General features: G+C 46.5%; 1 protein-coding gene across 5 annotated transcripts in view; it reads left to right on the top strand.

Moving 5' to 3' along the window:
- The window catches only part of ATP13A2 (ATPase cation transporting 13A2), an 861,654-nt gene that overhangs the window by 563,072 nt on the left and 279,278 nt on the right, over nt 1-19,304 (top strand). For all 5 annotated transcript variants that reach the window (XM_078642867.1, XM_078642866.1, XM_078642870.1 and 2 more), the window contains one exon: nt 10,098-10,175. In XM_078642867.1, the coding sequence (XP_078498993.1) occupies nt 10,098-10,175 (78 nt within the window). The remainder of the gene's footprint in view (nt 1-10,097; nt 10,176-19,304) is intronic.

The raw sequence follows: 19,304 nt of genomic DNA, 5'->3' as shown, positions 1-19,304 counted from the left end.
TCCCCCTTGCTCCCCCACCCACCCCTGCTCCCCCAGCTCACCCCACCCTACCCTGACTCACCTTCCCACCCCAGCTCCCCCCACCCACCCCGGCTCCCCTCCATGACCGCCCACCCAGGCTCCCCGCCTTGTGCACCCCCTGCTCACGGCTCCCCCGTGCTCCGCTCACCCACCCCGGCTCCCCCTGGCTTCCCCCACCCATCCCGGCTCCCCCTTGCTACCCCCACCCACCCGGCTCCACCTTGCTTCCCCCTTGCTCCCCCACCCACCCCTGTTCCCCCCAGCTCACTCCACGCTACCCTGGCTCCCCCTCCCACCCCAGCTCTCTCTTTGCGAACTCCCACCCACCCCGGCTCCCCTCCATGAACCCCACCCACCCCGGCTCCCCACCTTGTTCACCCCTTGCTCATGGCACCCCCTTGCTATCCCCCGGCTCACCCTTGCTCCCCCCACCCACCCCGGCTCCCCCTTGCTCCCCCACCCACCCCGGCTCCACCTTGCATCCCCCCTTGCTCCCCCCACCCACACCTTCTTCCCCCCAGCTCACCCCACCCTACCCTGGCTCCCCCTCTTGCTCTCCCTTCCTCCCCAGCTTCCCCCCTTGCTAGTCCCACCCACCCCGGCTCCCTCTTGCGCCCCTTTACCCACCCCGGCTCCCCTCTTGCGGGATCCTCTCTTGCTACTGCCGCCCACCCCGGCTCCACCCTTTTTCTCCCCCACCCACCCCAACTACCCCATGCCCCCGTTGCTCACCCCACCCCCTCTGCTCACCCACCCTCCCCGGCTCCCCCTTGCTCCTCCACCCCCATGCTACCCCCTTGCTCCTACCACCCACGCTCCCCTCTTCGTCCTCCACCACCCACCCAGGCTCCCCCCTTGATCCACCACGCTTCTCCCCTTGATCCACCCCTTGCTTCCCCTTGCTCTGCCCCCCTCCCTGGCTAACCTTCTTGCTAACCCTGGCTCCCCACCCACCCCAGCTCCCGTCTTGCTCCCCAAACTCCAGCTCCCGGCTTTCTCCCACCCAAGGCCTCCCGCTTGGTCCCCACCCACCCCGGCTCCCCGCTTGCTCGGGCTCCCCACTTGCGACCTCCACCCGCCCCGGCTCACTTGTTGCACCCTCCCAAGATCCCGTCTTGCTCCCCTGCCCGCCCCAGCTCTCCTATTGCTCTGCCCCGTCCGCCCCAGCTCACCTGTTGCTCTGCCCCGCCTGCCTCAGCTCATCTTTTGCTACACCCGCCTGCCCCACCTCATCTGTTACTCCCCGTGCCCGCCCCAGCTCACCTGTTGTTCCCCCACTTCCTGCATCCAGCTCAGATTTTGGACCTCCCTTTCCCCCGCTCCCTGCTCAAGATTGTATTTTGGAATGGAAGATACAATTAATTAGCATAATGGCTACCTAGTCTTTGTGAATCAGTGCATGGTGGGGCATACAGTCCCATACTTCATCACGCTTGTGTACATATCATTGCAGTTTTTTTGCATTGGCAGTCCAAGCGTGTGACATATTGGCTTTGCCAATACTTGTTTGTTTTGAGGCGACTACTAAAGTAGACCATGTCTAGGTACAACTTGTGGATTGTGTTTTTCCTCCCGCAATTCGATTCTTTTTATAGATGAGTTTTTCTTCCGCTCATAGTGTCCTTATCTCGTTGCTCGGCTGCTGATGAAACGGTGGACCATCTGTTTTTAATTGTGTTTGAAATCCACGATTAGCTCTTTTGTTTGAGACCTGATATTATATCTTTTTTCCTTCTAGTGAAATTTGTCTTCTCAGCCTAGCTCTTACATTTCTTAATCTCTTGGTTGCAGATTATTATTTTTTTCACATTTTTATTTTATTTTATTATAAATAATGTATCGTCATAAAAGTGAAGCTAGTACCACAAGAACACCAAGTGTACGTTTTAGAGCAGAAAAAAGAAAATCAACAATACAGCAATCAAACCTAGTACCAGCCTAATCCCCCCCCTCAGCCCCCCACCCCTATCAGCTGGACGTTAAGAGTAATATAGGGTGGTGGAGTACCGTATTTGAGAGAACAAGAATGAACTCCCTCCCCTAACTTCTCTATTACCCACTGTAACTCACTTGCAATACAGAAGCTGGGGAATCCAAGATAGACTAGCTTGGTACCGAAGAATTCTATCCGCTTCTGGTTGCATAAAGAATTTTATGGCCCCATTTGAGACGACTCCCACCTTTGCAAGGTGCCTGATTGAAGTGTTCATCCCTGCGTCTGAGGATTCCTTCTTAACAAGTTGTAGATCGTGCTTCCAGACTTGGGTTGCTTGCGTACGTCAGGGGAAATGTTGATTTTGCTACCTCAAAGGTTTAGAACTCTTTTCTTCACAAGCTTCAGGCTCTGTCTTGGGGACCTCATGTCAACAATAAGGCCAATGCCACTTCCTTTTTGTTTTTCTCTGCCTCTTTTAGGAATTCTGTTATCTCCGTGTAATTCCAGTGAAATTGAAGGCTCCCACACCTGCCTTTGTAAGGAAGAATTCACCAGAATACGGCTTATATCATTACCTTCTTGAATCCCTAGTTCACCCAGCGTTCTTACGTTGGAGGTCTCATCAGTATTTTTGACTTCTTCACTTTTGTCCTCAAATGTAATCATGGACTTTGTGGCACGATCTCGGGAGCTTCTGGTGATCGATCGGACTTGTATTTTTTGGTCCGTGTGTCAAACAAGCGTGTTTTGGTGTTGCCATTTTTAACCTCCTGTTCAACAGCATGAACCTTCTTAGTGAGTTTGTCTTTGATGCTTCCACAGCTGTGATTTTATCAGAACTATAAGGCCTGTAAAGTCTCCACTATCACTGTCTCTCCCATGCTGATAGGTATACTCTGGTTTGCCCCTCTTGGAAGCCCGCCCCTTTGGAAGATGAGGGTCCGAGCATCATAAAGTCTCTGTTTTGTTTCTGGACATCTTCTCCTCATTTTCTTGAGGGTGACATCTTAATTCCCAATTGCAATGTGTCTGTAACGTTTGATTACTCCCCAATCCCAGAGTTGGCTTGTGGGGAAAAATACACTGTGTCAGATGTTACCAGTGCCTGGCCACAATCCTCATCCTGGAAGGCTCAACCAGGAAGCCTGCCTGTCCTTTCCGACTTCTATTTACTATATTAACAAGCATTTGCAATGCAATAGGTCTCGCATTTAGGCGAGTTTGAGCTATTGGCATTGTAAATGACAATGCCTTTTATTTATGTTTTAGTTTTTAAAACATAAATAAAATACATTGTCATTTACAACGCCAATAGCTCAAAGTTCCGTAAGTGTGAGACCTACTTTATCCTGTACAAGCACATATAAATAAAAAGTGATTATTAAATTGACAAAAATTGGCGAGCTTTTACTTCTGAAATGTATTTCACAAGGTAGTATGCTATATGTCCGCAGTCAGAACTTTTGTTTTCCTAGGTAATCTATCAAATATGTAATGCTGCGAGAAAAGGTCGAAAAACAACCCCTTCTCGCCTGTCACCACACCCCTAACTCACACAAAATGAATGCTTGAGAGCATTAAGACAGGCCTGAATCATGGTCTAAAACATATGTTTGTTTTGAGGATTTATTTTAACAACGAGTCTACGAGTGGAACATTAAAATATTAATGGGGGCGTGGCTCAGCAAACAATTTCTTCAACATTTGAAACAGCAGGTGCTTTTTGTGGAGTGGCAAGGGAAGGAGATCTCTGCGATCAAAAGATAATAAGAATGACTGGAGCAGCATGCACTACCCAAAAATTATTTTGAGCATTTATCGTACGAGAATTAATTTTGTTTGGAGCAAAACTTCGAAAGAAGTCATCTCGCAGCAATTTGTATCTCCGCGAGTAGGATTACAAGGATGGACGGCAAGCGTCCGGCAGCCACACTAGCACAATAACACGTGTACTCACTCCCACTATACCCGTAGTGTGGGCGGCCATAAACAACACCTCGGCCCGATACAAAGTTCTGCTTACATAAGAGAAAAACATCTAGAGCTTCTCCACACAGAGCACTGTTTTATCGCTGCGAAACCAGGAAGGGGGGTGGGGTAGGGACCTGGGAGAAGGCGAGAGGTAGATTAACAGGAGACATTGAGGAGAGAGGGAAAGGGTGGAGAGATGGAAGGGGGGGAGAAAGAAAGGTAGAGAAGCAAGAGAATGAGAAGGAGCAGAAGGAGGAGGACAATCCGTAGTAGAGGAAGAAGGGGAAGAGGAAACAGGAGAGAAATTAAGGAGGAGAGGAGGTCTAGGAAGAAGAGAAATTGGAGGCAGGGAGAAGGAAAAATAGGATTCACGGAGAAGGGGCCAGGGAGGGGCATAGCGAGAAACATGGTAGCAGGAGAGAGAGGCAGGAAAGGGAGCGATTGTGAGAAAAAGGGGAGGGTGGGAATGAGAAAGGAACGAACTGGAGAAGAATAAAAGGAGAAACGGAGAAAGGAAAGCAGGCTTGCGATAAGGAGAAGGGTGGGAGAAAAGAAAAGGGCCTGAGGGGGAGACATGTTTATAAGAAGTGCCTGAAGGAAGGGAGAGAGGAAAGGAGGAGCTGGAGAAGAAAGGGGAAACAAAACAAGATGCCCAAAGAGGGGGGTACACAAGTGTAGACTGAGAAAGATGGGTGGGAGAAAAAGGAGACTGCAGACTTGTGACGAGGATTAAATCCGGACACAAAATACTATACAGGGTGTAGACTGAAGAGGGAGGGAACGTACAGTGGGCGCATTATACCGACGGTGGGGGGTGAGAATGGCAAGAAGAGAAGAGGCGTGCGGAAGGAGGAGGAGGAAAGAGACAAGGCATGTCCCCCGAGAGGCTAGAGTTTCAAGTACAAAGGGCAGAGGACTTGTGGGACACTGCTAAGCAGTACACCGCCTCCCGGCTGTCCGTGGGGATGGGCATAGTTGGGGGGTCTTTGAGGAGGTACGGAGTGAGAACAGAAGGGCTGCCGCCATGAAGTGTGCGAACTGCACGCAAGAGACGCCTCCATTCTTTTTTTTTTTTACTGCACCATCGAAGCCTTTGAAGTTACAGAAATCAATTAAGTGCCAGCCACGCACCAGCGTGGGAGGTGGGGGGGATGGAGGAGGGGAAAGAATCAATTACCAGATGGCGGCCAGATGTAATCAACCGTTTCCAGTGATAATTACAAGCCCACCCTTCCAGACAAGGATGCGGTGCCGCGCTCCTTCTGCCTGGGAGAGCGACCCCCTCCCATCCAAGCGTTAGAGGCACGAAGTACCTCACAGGGACGGAGACACATATACTGCACCAAGGGAATGGCGAAGGCTGGCCAGAGTGGTATCAGCACACTTACGGTGTCCCATCCAGACCATGTCCTAGGTGGTCGTGTGGGGGGGGGGGTGTAGCCGGCCATAAGTGTCACCATGGATACAGCAAAAATAAAGTGTGAACATTACAGGTTAATGGTCACTAACAAGCTCAGTATCCGGCCTGGGAGGAGTGGGAGGGCGGGGGCTGTCTGCGCATGCGCAACATTTTTAAGTTTCGTTTTGAGGTGGAGCGCGAGCCTGGAGCGACAGCGAAGTGCCGTACCTGAAGTCTCGGGACCCAGGAGGGGACCCGGGTGAAGACCAGCGGGGAGACTGCGGGACCCCCAAGCCTAAGGGGAGAGCCCCGCATCTTGCAGGCATGGCAGAGCAGCTCGAGTGCTCTGCGAGGCACCCGAGAAGCCCGATGCCCGGTTAGGTAAGAGAGGGGAAGGGAGAGGGGGTTGCCTGTATGTGTGTGCCTGCGTCTGGGTGCCTGCGTGTGTGTGTGTGTGTGTCTGTGTGTGTGTAAGTAAGTGTAAGTGCGTGTGCGCGCGTGTGTGTGTGTCTGTGTGCATGCACGCGCGTTAGGCTGACTTGCTGGGAATGTGGACGGAGCCGACGTGCGCGTGCACGCAGTCAAATCCAGCACAAGAGAAGCGCATGGCACCCTTTTGTCCCTCATTCCCCCGAGACCGGCAACATTAAGTCTCCAGCCTGGACGCATCCTTCGGATGCTAATTCCAGGCGAGACCTAAAAACACGTGTCCCACGCGACTTCCACACCACCCCAGTGTAGAGCACCACCATCTGGCTCTGGCATCTCTATTGGTATCCAGTTGAATTTGGGATCCCCTCCCCCCAACAACCACCCCCCTCCCCCAACCCCTCTGGGACCGCCTACAACAGATCTGTGCCGTATAGAAGGAGGTCGTCTATATGCCCCAGGAAGAATCCTGCCACTTTGCAAGATCATGCTGCATTCAGAGGCTTCCCTTCACCTACAGGGCGGTTGTATTTTCAGAGGTCTCTATAGCAAAATAAGGGATGCACACCTTCATCTATCCCCATTATGAAATGAAGAGACCAACCCACAGTCCATATCTATGTCCATCTGCCAGCTGGTTAAAGAAGTGTGAGCTCAGCGCCCTGCTTCACCAAAGAATCTTCAGACCAAGGATGAAGACCACAGCTTGGCCAGCATGATGTGCACGGTCTCCCCTGAACATGGTTGGGCATATCCCTATTTGCAAGCATAAACATGTTCCTTCTGTGCATTAAAGGGTGTTCTTGTCTTATTCCTAAATAGAAATGTTTTGCCATTCACCATCAGTGCTACACACATGCCTTACTTTAGCAAGCAAGGAGTCATGCGTTCCTTCCCTCTCTCAAGTTAGCAGTGCATTTGCATATCCAGGCTTTGACTACATTAAACCTATAAAAGGACTATCTCAGTAGCCAGACATTCACTTTATATAAGTTAAAACGGCACAACAATGCTGTCTGACACAACAGTGCTGTCTGATTCATTGTGAGTAGGAGAGTCTGATGATAACAATGCAGTGCTGTTACACATCCGTAAACAGCTTACGAGACATCTTCCACAGTTTTCTCAGGTCTGTTTATCAGAAGAGCCGTGTTTCATGCTGGTGGTATATTTCCATCAGAAAATAGTTGAGATCGGAGTAGAATAATCATCTGTTATGATACAGGCAAGTGCATAATTAATCAGTTCAAACCCATCTGTTTTCCTTTACTTGCAGTTGGTATACAGAGATCATCAACCCGATAGGTAAGGTGAGTTGCTTATCTGATATGGGCCTATGCCCAGCAGAGATTATTAAACTTGGCTGAGAAGCTTGCTCGGGATTTGGCTGCAGTGCTCGCTTCCACCTTTAAAGCATGCCCTGGTAGCACCCTTGGTGTAATAAAGTCAACATTTCCCCAGAAATGCCAGCAAATGTTCAAGAAATTCAGAAACTGCCTCGGTTAGCAAATTAAGAAGCACCATCAAAGCCAGTAGCTGTCTGATGAAAGCCAATTAGGTTGATACCCGTCCCTCGGCACAGAAACGAACTAGGCTGAACCCAGAAGGCCTAATTAGTCTCCCAGAGACTGGGCCGTTTACTTTTGGTAAAGTGTGCTTTCAAAGTGAAATTATAAGTCCAGTACAGTGATTTTTCATTACAGAAACTACAAGGGACAGCACGTCCATCTCTACCTTTTAATGTCCACCTCCATCCCTTTAGCTGGGTGTGTTTGTCTCTGCAATCTTGTATTCCAAATGTAGGCATGTGATGCATTGTTAGTAGCTCGTTTGAAAAATTGAGCTACACATGAATGCCCTTATGACAGCCAAACCTAATGGTGGCTAGGGATGCATTCTCTGAGTGGCTCAAACACCATATTGACAGCATGTCTATTAAATACCCAGTTCTCTATCGTCAACTGCAGTAGTTTGAAAATCTAGAGCGTTTTTTTAAACAGGAAGCCTACTATCAAATGCAAGATATCAAAGGTTGTTGTATCTACATTCTGAGATGTGCAAAATACGATCATCAGTTGTTCGTGGCATGCTATAAGATCGCTCAAAGAACTGTAGGGCCAAACGTGTGGAGGAACATATATTTATTTGTATATATATATTGCAGGAGAGCGCCTGGTGTCCAGTGCTCTAAAGGAATATCTCCCGACTCGTGCTCCGCGGCGCGAGTCTACAAAATGGCCACCTCGCGCACTACATCGTGACGTAGCGCGCAACCACTAGAGCGCGACTCTACAGTCTGTCCGCCCTGCCCATCCTGTAGCCTTGTTTTTCTCATTCTCAGTTCCTTTGTCCTTGTGTATTCACTTATTTTTTTCTGAATCTGACTGTGTCTTCCCAGTTCCATACGTCAGTCCCATACTCGCCCCTACCTCAGTGTTCATGGGAAGGCAATGGGTGAAGACCTGTCCTGGCTACTGAGCCTAATGACTGTATTTGCCTCTGAAGCCCAGCATTGGAGAATGATTGGGGCGAGAGGGGACTGTTGGTTTATGCTCTCATTGCCACTTTAGGCACCCTAGTGTTATGAGATGATGGTAATGTATGATTTTGATGGAGATAACCTACCAGAGATCCTTTTTATTTTTTTTAAACTTTATTTTGCAGTTTTTTTAGTACAAAGCAAAGCACAAAAACTCAATAGTGGCACATAGCAGAGACATCTCGACATTGATAAGTCAATAAAACCTCAGATCCTTTACGTATACAATGGGCAACCAAGTAGCCCATTCGGTGCTTGAGTATATACAAAACAGAAACTATGAGTTGCTCCCAAAGGAATTATTTATACGCTTAATTCGATACAATATTGGAATTAATCTTTCAAAGAAAGGTGGAAGAAATTCAGGCCTTAATAGTGCAATTGAATTAGACTTGATCAAACATCATTTGGAAGTAGAACAATACAGGCGTACATATAAAAATGTTTAATTGTTATCAATGTTATTTCAGTGTTTTAAACGTAAGGGGATCTGTTGTAGCACATGGGGGTGTATGTATTGCAATAGAGCAGTATCTCAGTGTCTAGTATTTGTGTACATATATATACTCACTCTTTTGTGATGTAGTGCCCATAACAGTTACCCATCGGTTTACTTGCGTTGTTGGTAATTTGTCACATAATTTTTTGCGAAGGAAGAAGCAGCGATTGTGTCAGCGTTTCTGTCTCGAAGCTGATGAATAAGCGAGACCATCCTCAGGACTAAATGCTTATAGGCAAAATGGGCAACACCAGTTTAAACGAGTCCATGGTGATCAAATATATCCAAGACTCAAAAGTGCGTAATGTACATATTGACACGCATCGATAACGCTGAATCAATCGGTACACAGTATTGGCCAGAGCAACCACACCAGAATCTAAGCACAAGATGTTGCTCACTACATATGCAAGAGTGAATTAGCACACGTGTACTTCAATGTACTTTTAAAGTAATAAAATAACATAACTAACAATTAAACATTTGTATATGTATGTCTGTATTGTTCACTTTCTAATTGATGTGTAATCAAGTCAACATTCATTGCACTATTTGGGTGTGGTATTATTCCGCCTTTCTTTGGAAGATTCATTTTAAAACTGAATATAATTAAGTGTATAAACAGTTCCTTGAGAGCAACTCTTTGCTTCTTTGATGGACAAACCTTGGTATTTGGTGATCACACGGTCTAGGCTGCCTGCATTTGTAGCCCAATCTTAGTCTGCTGGGTTGTAAACTGTTGTGGGACCAAGTTTTCTAAACCTTATTTGTTCGTCGAATGGATTAGACACTTAATTTAAATAAGGAATTCAAAATAATGTAAGGTAAGGCTTCACTTCATCTTTCATGGCATACGTTATTATGGCGATTACAAAGATTCAGCATTAATTCACTAGCACATACCCTTACATTGGAAAGGAAGCGAACACAGTAAGGTGGGCACAGATACAAACTGAATTAATTGTATATTGCAAAAAATATATAAAAAATTGTGACTAATGTGCAACAAGAATTCTACCCAGGTTTCAAGGAATTAAAATTTAAATACCAAATACAAGTTAACTCATAACAAAGTTAGTCCAAAACGTTAACATTATCATAATGTATTGATTTGTGTGCCCTAATTAAAGCATTATTTATGATTCAGTGCTAGCTATAATAGAAGTTCTAGCACAGCTGTTTGCTGCAACTGTCTCATAGAGTAACAGTGAATCTTCTGAATTAGCATACATGAATAACACAAGGGGGCATGAGCATCCAACGCATCAGAGCTTTGAATGAAATGGAGTCTGTCTCTTCACAGTGTGTTGGATGAAGGTTGGACTTGTGCTGATCTCCATCAGTGCCGGGCCGGGCTCAACCAGCAAGATCGCAGTGCCAAGTAAGTACTTTAAAGCTTCAATGCCCTCAACTGAAATTAAACCTGTGTCAGAGGCATTAGCTGGTTGGGAAGTAGGAGTGTGTGGGGCGGGGGGGGGGGGGGGGGGGCGATTAGCACAGCAGAAAGATGTAGTGCTATGTCTGTATATTGAGGTATATTGAGTGAGTCAGGGGCTGGATTGTAAACCCTGTGCAGTAACACAATCGTGGAAATTCTTTAAGGTATAAAATCACCCTTGGCTTTGTAGAGCTCGGGATCTGCAGTGACCGCCTTAGATGTGTGGGAAGCAGACAGACACCGATGATCACCAGGGTAATGTCTGAGTCTTTATAAGGGGACGGCAGTGGCACCTCGGGGCCGACGTTACTTTAAAGAATACAGACCCTTAGGTATGCTAGCTCACCGAGACATTTTCATTGATTAGATCTAGTTGTGAGCAATCTGTTGGCTTATCCTTCAGTGTGTATTGGCAAAGTTTTCATCTAAAGAGACTTGCAAATCAAAAGAAGCAACTCGTGTTCAAATATGGCATGTTTTTATTTCAAGTTCACAGTTGTAAGTTAGGATACGAAACACTGAAGCCTGTTACTCTTTTCTGTCTCCTTTAATGCCCTTTTGGAACCAAGAAATCTGTTAAGTGACAGGTTTTGGAGTTTATTGTTTTTTGTGATTGTTTTTACCCCAAACTCAACTGCGGGTCTCCTACACACTGAGCTGCACAGCCTTGCAAACAGCCGCAGAGAAATAGGAAAGGGCCCAGAATGATCCTATTCAATTCAATAAATAATTTCTTGATTTCTATCACACATTTCCAATCAACTGATTACAATTACACGCTGTTGTAAGATCTGACAATTTCCAAGGGTTAAAGGAATGCCTGAAATCTTCCCCTTGGGTTACATTTACCCCAGGGCGCAACATTGAAGTCCAATCTAAACTGCAAGTACATTAAACAGCCACTGATTTTCTATGGTATGTAGCCGCCATACCCAAACAGCTTACAAATACAGCCCCATTCTTCTTCAAAGTAATTGTACCAACTGAACCCTGAGTTTGTGAGTTTTCTGTCATGCCGTGTTTTATTTTCAAACCCCTACTACTTAACACCGTATACCTTGACTGCTTGACTTGGCAACCACTGGAGGTTGTATGTGCCTAATGGGAGCGCACAGTACTGATCGCCCTGGGGCACCATTCGGAAATTACCTTCTACAGAAACTGCTCCTGATTCCCTGGTGAACTGCAAGAATCCTTGCCCCTTGATTTTTAGAGAACTCTTTCACATGCTTGGTTCGATATGTCTGAAGCCACTGAAATTATGAACAAACAGACAACCTAATTATGTGGTGCGGTTTGCTTATTTATGTTAAGGAAAGTAAATTGTGAAACACCGTGCTGCACATGAGGTGGTATTGTTATGTCACTATTTTGTCATCTTCACACATTAATATGACCTGGGGAAACATTCACCTCGTTAGTTCTGGTTTAACACTGGACTAGAAATGTCAGCAACTAAAAGGTGATCAGTTAACCTTTGCAGAAGGTCTGTCTCTGTGCAGCCCCACGGGTAGCTCTTTTTTCATAGATTTTGATTTGTTTAAGAAATAAACACGTTTTTTGTTGTTGAAATCTGTAACTTGTGTAGAAGTTCATGGATTATGTGGCAAATAAAAGAAATCCTTAATAATGCAGAAGACACCTTTGATCCAATATCACACAACTCTTGTGTTTTGGATAATACCACTGTTCAAAGCTGATAGATTCTACCATTCATTCTCAACAACTTTTACTGTCTAAGATAGATGGGTTACATTTATTTAGCTTGCCATAATTTGGTATCCATTGTGGAGGAACAGTAACACCCCTATTGTACTATTAAGGTTCCCGAAGCAGTAATCGACGACAGACAAAAGAGTAGGCCTTCCATTGAAACCTCTTCCCATTGAACAACATAATCTGTAGTCCTAGCCCTCCCTGCCACCATATTCTAAATGGCAGAGCTGCAGGGCTGAGGATGAAATCCTTGGCAGTCCGCTGCTAACAGTATTTTCATGGAATTTTTTAAAGGCAACGTCCTCTTCATCTTATCTCACTTTAGTGTCTAGATTTCTGCCCTCTAGTCACAGGAATGCAGTCAGTACATCTCCACTGTCTGGGAAAACTGTACCCACCACCCCTCTATATGCCAAGCTAAACCAGGGACTATGCAAAGTGGATCTCACTGATCCTATTACTCACTCTTCCACGCCCAGAGTCCTACTACCAAGCATGTGCTGCACACTTATGCACATACAAGCACTGTGCATGCACTCAGAATGTCAGCGCAAGGTTTTTGGCTTCAAATAAAAGTGGAACTCTACACAACAACCACTCTCCTCTCCCTGGTCACATTTCTTATTCACAAACTATCAGTACGCTCCCGCCACTGCTTTACATGATACACCCAGGGCATGGACAGTAGTCCTTGTGAGTACACTTTGTGAGCCACTCCAGGTCACAGAACAGGAACTTGGCATCTCAACATCAGGGACCTGCCCACACTGGATTAGCATGATGGCCAACGGCCAAAATAAAATGCTGGGATACCTGTTACACATGCAGTAGTACACTCATGCTGACATCCATTTGCAAAGGACATCCCTTTCCCAAAAGCATGCGTTTCTTTTTGTTTTAACCTGGAGGGCAAACTCTGTGGAGGCCTCAAGTCCTATTCTTTTTGCTAATTATTTAATTGTGGTGATTGGAGTGTTTAGCCTCACCTAAAATCGTTGTGGCGCCCGACAGACGGGCCAGCGTTGGCATTAAGAGAAATATTTCAGCTCCAACATTCCCTTACACTTCTACTTGGAAAAAAAGTGCCATAATTCCCATCTAAATTTCGGACATCTGATATACCGAATAAAAATTCTGTAATTTGCATTTTAACATGTGTGCACATGTTAAGTGTAAGGTTAGGCAGGAGATCCTATGTTTGTGTGGCTGGTGGGTCACCTGACTCGACTCGACAAACAGCACGATTTTAGCAGCTGCTAAACACTTCTCTGAAAGCAATTAAATAATTAACTAAACAAAGAATCCGGGCAGAAATGTTCTGTCACAATGTTAGCTCTCCAGTTTCAGAATACAAAAACACACTTTTAAATCTTAAGATTGTGCTCCGTCAACCTGGTTTTTAGCAATGAATTATTCTAAAAACTGCCTTAGCAGAGAGAAGGGCAGTGCCTGGGATGCTTGGTTTGGCTCTGTTTGGGTTGAATGGTCTCAAAGGCCGAGCCAGAGTCAGCCAGAGTCAGTCACTTGATGCACACCAGGCCCCAGTTTGGATTGGCTCACCCACCTCTACTCTGTGCACAGTGATGCAGGTCCTTTAGGGCGTTTGAGGGGCTGGAGCAGTGGTTACGGTGTTAGTAAGGTGCACCAGATGCGGGCGCAAGGCTCACACAGGCAGAACAGTGGTTGCGTAAGGAGAGTACACAGCACACTCCTTGCTCCGCCCCAATGAACTGTCCACACACATGCCCGGCATGGCATTCTCTACTAAACGGCTCAACTCTGAACAAACTTACTGTTGTTCCAGATGATCAATGGTTTGTCCCATGTGTACAAGAGGTGTGCCTGTGATGGAAGCCACGACCCGTGTTTCTGATATTGGAAAATCCCTCTCACTTCACAGAATTGACATTCTTTGTGGGAAGAGTATCACCTTAATAGTAGTTTGTGTGCCAGCTGGCCAAGTTTGCACGTCAGTGACAACATAGAACCAGTAATAGTGGGAACAGATAAAGGGGTGAGACTCCATTCCAAGTGTTAGGCCTTGGGACGGTGTATGATCTCATTGCTGTGTATAAGCCGGTGCTGTCAGAAGAGGGAAGTCTTATTGAAGTTTATAAACACACTGAAGTGTTGACAGAACCTCTTTTGAAGTGTGTAAAGTCTATAGTATAGCAATTGTTAGGACATCAAATAACAATAAAAATTATAATCCATCATAATATAAACAATAATTGTTACACTTGGAACTATAACCATAATAAATGGCTATAATGTACCCCACCCATACATTATATAGATGTTGCAAGTCACTTAGGAGTTCCATGGCCATATAGAGGAAGAGGGCATTGGTTGAATCCCTTTACAAGTTACTGAAACTTCAAGGTGACTTGTAATATCATTAGAATATATATGGCAGGGGCATTTAATTCATCATCATCATACGTGGTCATATCTTCAGCTATCCCACGAACTGCTTACATCCTTGGTGACTTGCTCTTTTATGTTCACTGCAGACACGGAGAATAAAAGCAGATTTAGTACTGCAAAATCAAACACACCAAAACTGGTGTATCTCAGATTGTGTTGAAACAACTGAGCGATTCTGTCTTTCCTCTAATGACCTATAGTGTTGAAAAGAAACATGCATGTTGCCATAAATATCTCCTTTCTGCTGCTCACTTTTCATTTTAGAAAAAGATATCAGAAGAAGGAAAAGGCAGTTCTTGTTTTCCTTGTGTAAAGTGCAGATGTAACTGTACTCTGGGTGCTGGCAGCAGTCCGACCATAACACGACCCTCTGGATGGGAGGCAGTGCTTCTTTTACTGATAAGCCCAATGGTCAATATAATTGAGGCGAATCTGACAATCCTTAAAGCTGTCCTGACCCCAAGAAGAGCTAGACGATAGCTGGTATGAGTGACTGGCCGATGCTAGTGGTCTAGACACTGGCTTAGTCTCTCCTCCAGGTGTCACTACAGAGGAAGGAGCTTCCTTTGTCATGGTGGTGAGATGGGTGGTTGAGGTCCTGGATCTTACACCGACCTTGGTGGCAGTCAAGACGAATGCCTTGACAGAGGTGCTTCTACCAGAAGTTAACCCTACAGAGCATGTTTTCTTTAATGATGCCCTAACTAATGTCCTGCTCCGGGCATGAGCCAAGCCCTGCAAAGGGGCTCCTGTGCACAGGTTATCAAGGACTGCATGTCTCTACCGTACCAGCAGATAGGGAATCCAAGAGGCTCGACAGCTTCCGTAAGAGGATTTTCTCTTCCACCAGCCTTGCTATGTGGTCAGTGAATGCCACATGCCTCTTAGGCTGATATTCTCACACAGTTTGGGATTCAGTTGCGCAAGTGCTGACCATGGTCTCGGAGGAGGCGCAAGCCCTCCTGTCCCAGACTATTTCCAATGGGAGGGAAGCAGCAAAGTTCACTATGCATTGCAGACTGGATACGACCGACTCATTATGCAGAGTGATTGCTTTATCAGAGATACCACATAGCTGCGCCTGGTTGAAGGCTACTGGCTTTTCGTGGATGTACAGGCATCCCTTATGGGCTTGCCCTTAGATGGCATTCGCCTGTTTGGTGAGAAGGCAGATTCGGAGCTCCGGCACTTTAAGGACAGCAGAGCCGCTGATGATCCCTGGGTCTCTTATCGGCTGGGTGCCAGCCCCTCTCTGCCTTTCACCTCATCTTTGGCTGTGGTAGGACTGGAACCTGCACCTCCCCTCCTCCCCAGCGCCTTGAGACCCTCACAGGTGAGTAGTCGTGTTCAACAAATCCATGATTGATTGATGGATTACTGTCCGGCCACCACGGCCAACAGTTCCTCAGTCCTTTCGTGGCCACGGATGTGACTCTCACAAGCCTCGTGAGACCCAAGTACAGAGGTCTGCCCGGAAGTCTTGCCAGAGGTCTGCCTAGGATCAAGCACCACCTGTCCCCCATTCATGGAACCCCTTCTGGCATGGGCAGCATGGTTTCAATGAATGTGGAGATGTAACCTAGCTTCACAATTTTATTCAGTCTGATGCCTGGGGATATTCTAAGGTAAAGAATCTGCAGCTCGATAGTCTCTAACAGATAAGGTATTACCAAAGGTAAGTAACTTTTTCTTCTGAGCTACTGGGCCTTTTTTTTTTTAAACTGACCTGTATTAAACTGATTCTTATATCTTTTCATTACAGGTATCTAACAGTGTTTTTGATGTTTAATTTTTTCCTCTATAGATTGTATTTTTATTCTTTATTTGTATTCTTCGAGTTTCTCTTTTATGTGAAATTTGCTATGTGCCAAGGATTTAAATGGTTTGTGGGAAGGTGATGGTGGGACCATTTATTATAATATACCCTCTGCTTTACATAATAAGGATATAGCAAGCCACCTCGGAGTTCCATAACCTTATCGAAGAACTCTCCCTCCTTCCTTATTCCTCCAAATGAAAATGGAGCATTTTGGTGGCTGGTAATAGCCTGATAGTGTGTTTTTTTTTTGGGGGGGGGGGGGGGGTTTATCCCATATATTACAGGCAACTCACAAGTCACCTGTAAGGGACTTAATACCAGATTGTAGTCTCCCATCTATTGTTAAGGTAACAAATCTGACAATACCAATAAAAGTAATTAATAGTAGTAGTTCTTAAAGACATTTTAGGTGCTTACCAAGCCATTTTTTTCCTCTTTGCCTTACTTGTACATGTCCCCTTTAGTCAAAATGTATTTGGATGACCAGGGAGTTAGGCCGCAGAATGACTGTCACTATTGCTCATCAGAAAAACTGATTTAACTAGAACGCACTATTACAACCGTTTTAGCATTTGAAGCTTGAAAAGTTGTTAAAAGATGTTTGTAGGCGTGAACAAACGTACACACAATAAAACACATGGGTACCAATGGCACATGCTTATTTTGAAAGGATAGGGATCTCTGCGCGGAGGCTGGTGATGATGCTGTTCCTGGGATTATGTGGGTACAGCTGGCTCACTTTCCAAGTGCCCAAGCAGTTGACCCTGGTGGATATCGGTATGCAGAGGAGGAAGGTCTGAGATGGGGCAGCTTCCTGGAATTGTGATGGTCAGGCCATGATGCTCATGTCCCCTCAAAACGTTGTAAAATACTCTAATGAGGTCCAAATAGAAAAAGTTTGTAAGGCAAAAAACATGTAAATTGCTGAAACTTAAAATTTAGGCAAACCATGCCTCTTCATTCACGCTATCGCTGCTGCTCAGCTTCAGTGCTCGTGAGAAAGTCCAGGGATGTGAAAAAAGTATACCAAGGAATCCTACATCTCATACAATAAATATGTTGTATCTGCCACACCGTTCTATGTCTGTATATACTGTTGTCACCTCTTTTTAGGTCGAAGCACGACCTGCATTCAATGCGTAAGCATTGATTGCAGTCAGCTTCGACAACTATTGTGATCCGTATTTGGGAATGTGGACACGACTCAGACGCACGCTTTTGCAGTCTCAGTTTTGACCGCGGAAGCGCGCGTCTCAGCCGCGCTTGCGCAGACGAACTCCCAGCCCCTGCTTTCGCTTCGCTCCGCTCGCATGCACTAACGGCGCACACACACAGACACAGCCAGCCCCCACCCCTCTGCATGCACGCACACACACACACACACAGGCGCGCGCACACATACACACGCTGCCGCCCCGTACCCTCCTGCACACACACAGACACGCACGCATACACACGCCGCCGCCGCCCTCTCTCCCCCCCCCCCACCACACACACACACACACACGGTGGTTGGGTGTCACGGGCAGCTGCCCTCTGCCAGGCTCACAATGAGCGGGAGGGACTTTGGCGATCCTTACCGGGACTCTTCAGATGGCTGCGGCTGCTGCTCTCACGGATGCTCGTTGTTTCTTCTTGCCCCGCCCCCTTTGCGCTCCAGGCCTCACTTTCGTCCAGGGCTCCCTTGTTGGGCCCGTGAACTGGTGCTGTCTTCGCATCCTGGACTGCCGGTGCCTCCGTCGTCCTCCACAGCTACCTCGGAGGAGCAAGTGAGAATCCACTGCAGGAAGCTTGTGCGGGCGGTGAAAGTGATAATGGATCCAGATTTTAGCCAGCAGCATCGGAGTGAGGCCCTGCAGGTGAGGCGCCGCAGCCGAGGCAGGGAAGAGCTTGAACCGCTGCTCAGTGCGTCGCTGACGGGCGTGCTCACGGAGTTAGCGGGCGCCCTTGTAGAACGTGATCATCCGGATTGTGTGTGGCCGGTTGAGGGGAGGTGTGTGCGAGCGTTGTGTTACTGAGGGGCCCACTTGACCGTTTTCCTAACTAGTAGTGGAGAGTCAGGCCCATGCAGGCCACATCTCCGAGACTCACACTCCCGTCACAGATTTTCCAAAGAGCTGAGCCAAACGGCTGCACCAGAAGGGGGGCATTTTCGCATGAGCATATGTTGTCAACTCTACGAGACATTCACCTCACAGGAGGTTCAAATCTATCAGCTTTACCTTTTGTAGACGCAGGTGTCTGCCTGTCAGTGTCTCAGAAGTTAGGGGACATCACCTGAATTCTGCACAGCTGTGTGGAGGAGCTGTGTGTTTTGCTCACCGCCTAAAAACTTGCCTGCCTACTCAGAGAGGCAAAGAGTGCACCTGACTTTGCAGGAGGAGAGACTGTGCAGGATAAGAAGCCCAATCGTGTTCTTGATGCAATACTAAGAAGTTGAAACTTGTGTGTGGGACAGTTCTGGTTTCGACTAGAGCTGAGAGGGTGTCCAGTCTATTCTCCAGTTCAAGCAGACGAAAACAGCCACAGTACTCAGTGCGAAGTTTAATTTATTATTTAGATGCCCTTCGTGTCCACCATGACGAGTTTCGGCCGTCAGGAGGCCTTAATCACATGACGCTTGTGGAGGAGTATACATTATCTAAAGTGCTATGTGCGTAAAAGTGATTAGCATAAGGCACATGACAATAAACATGGAGTCAAACGTAGTGGGTAAGTGCCTGATTTAAAGAAATACCAGCACTGTTGACATAAATTAAACGCTAAAAATAAACATTACATCATGAATATTAAATGCGTTTAGAAACAGTAAAATCAGTGAATTTAAAATTCGTCAAAATACCTGCTATTTAAACCTTGCTTAAAACATGATTGAAATGCAATAAAACCCAAGTAGGTGACGGCAGAAGTAATCAGAAGTGGAAAAGGACATTGGTTATAGGAAAAGTGATTAGAAAACCCTCAAAGAAATCAATGTATTTGGGAGTGCGGTATATATGTTTCTTCCGCCCCACATTGACATCGTGGCAGTTATCATCGGGTGTTCCAATTTGTGATGGTTGCCGGCCTCAGCCAGAGGCACCTCTGGTCTCAAAGTGCAGTGTCAGAGA

Source organism: Lissotriton helveticus, chromosome 5_1 (genome assembly GCF_964261635.1).
Source record: "Lissotriton helveticus chromosome 5_1, aLisHel1.1, whole genome shotgun sequence".
Lineage (NCBI taxonomy): Eukaryota > Metazoa > Chordata > Amphibia > Caudata > Salamandridae > Lissotriton > Lissotriton helveticus.
This window is presented reverse-complemented; position numbering and strand designations above follow the sequence as displayed.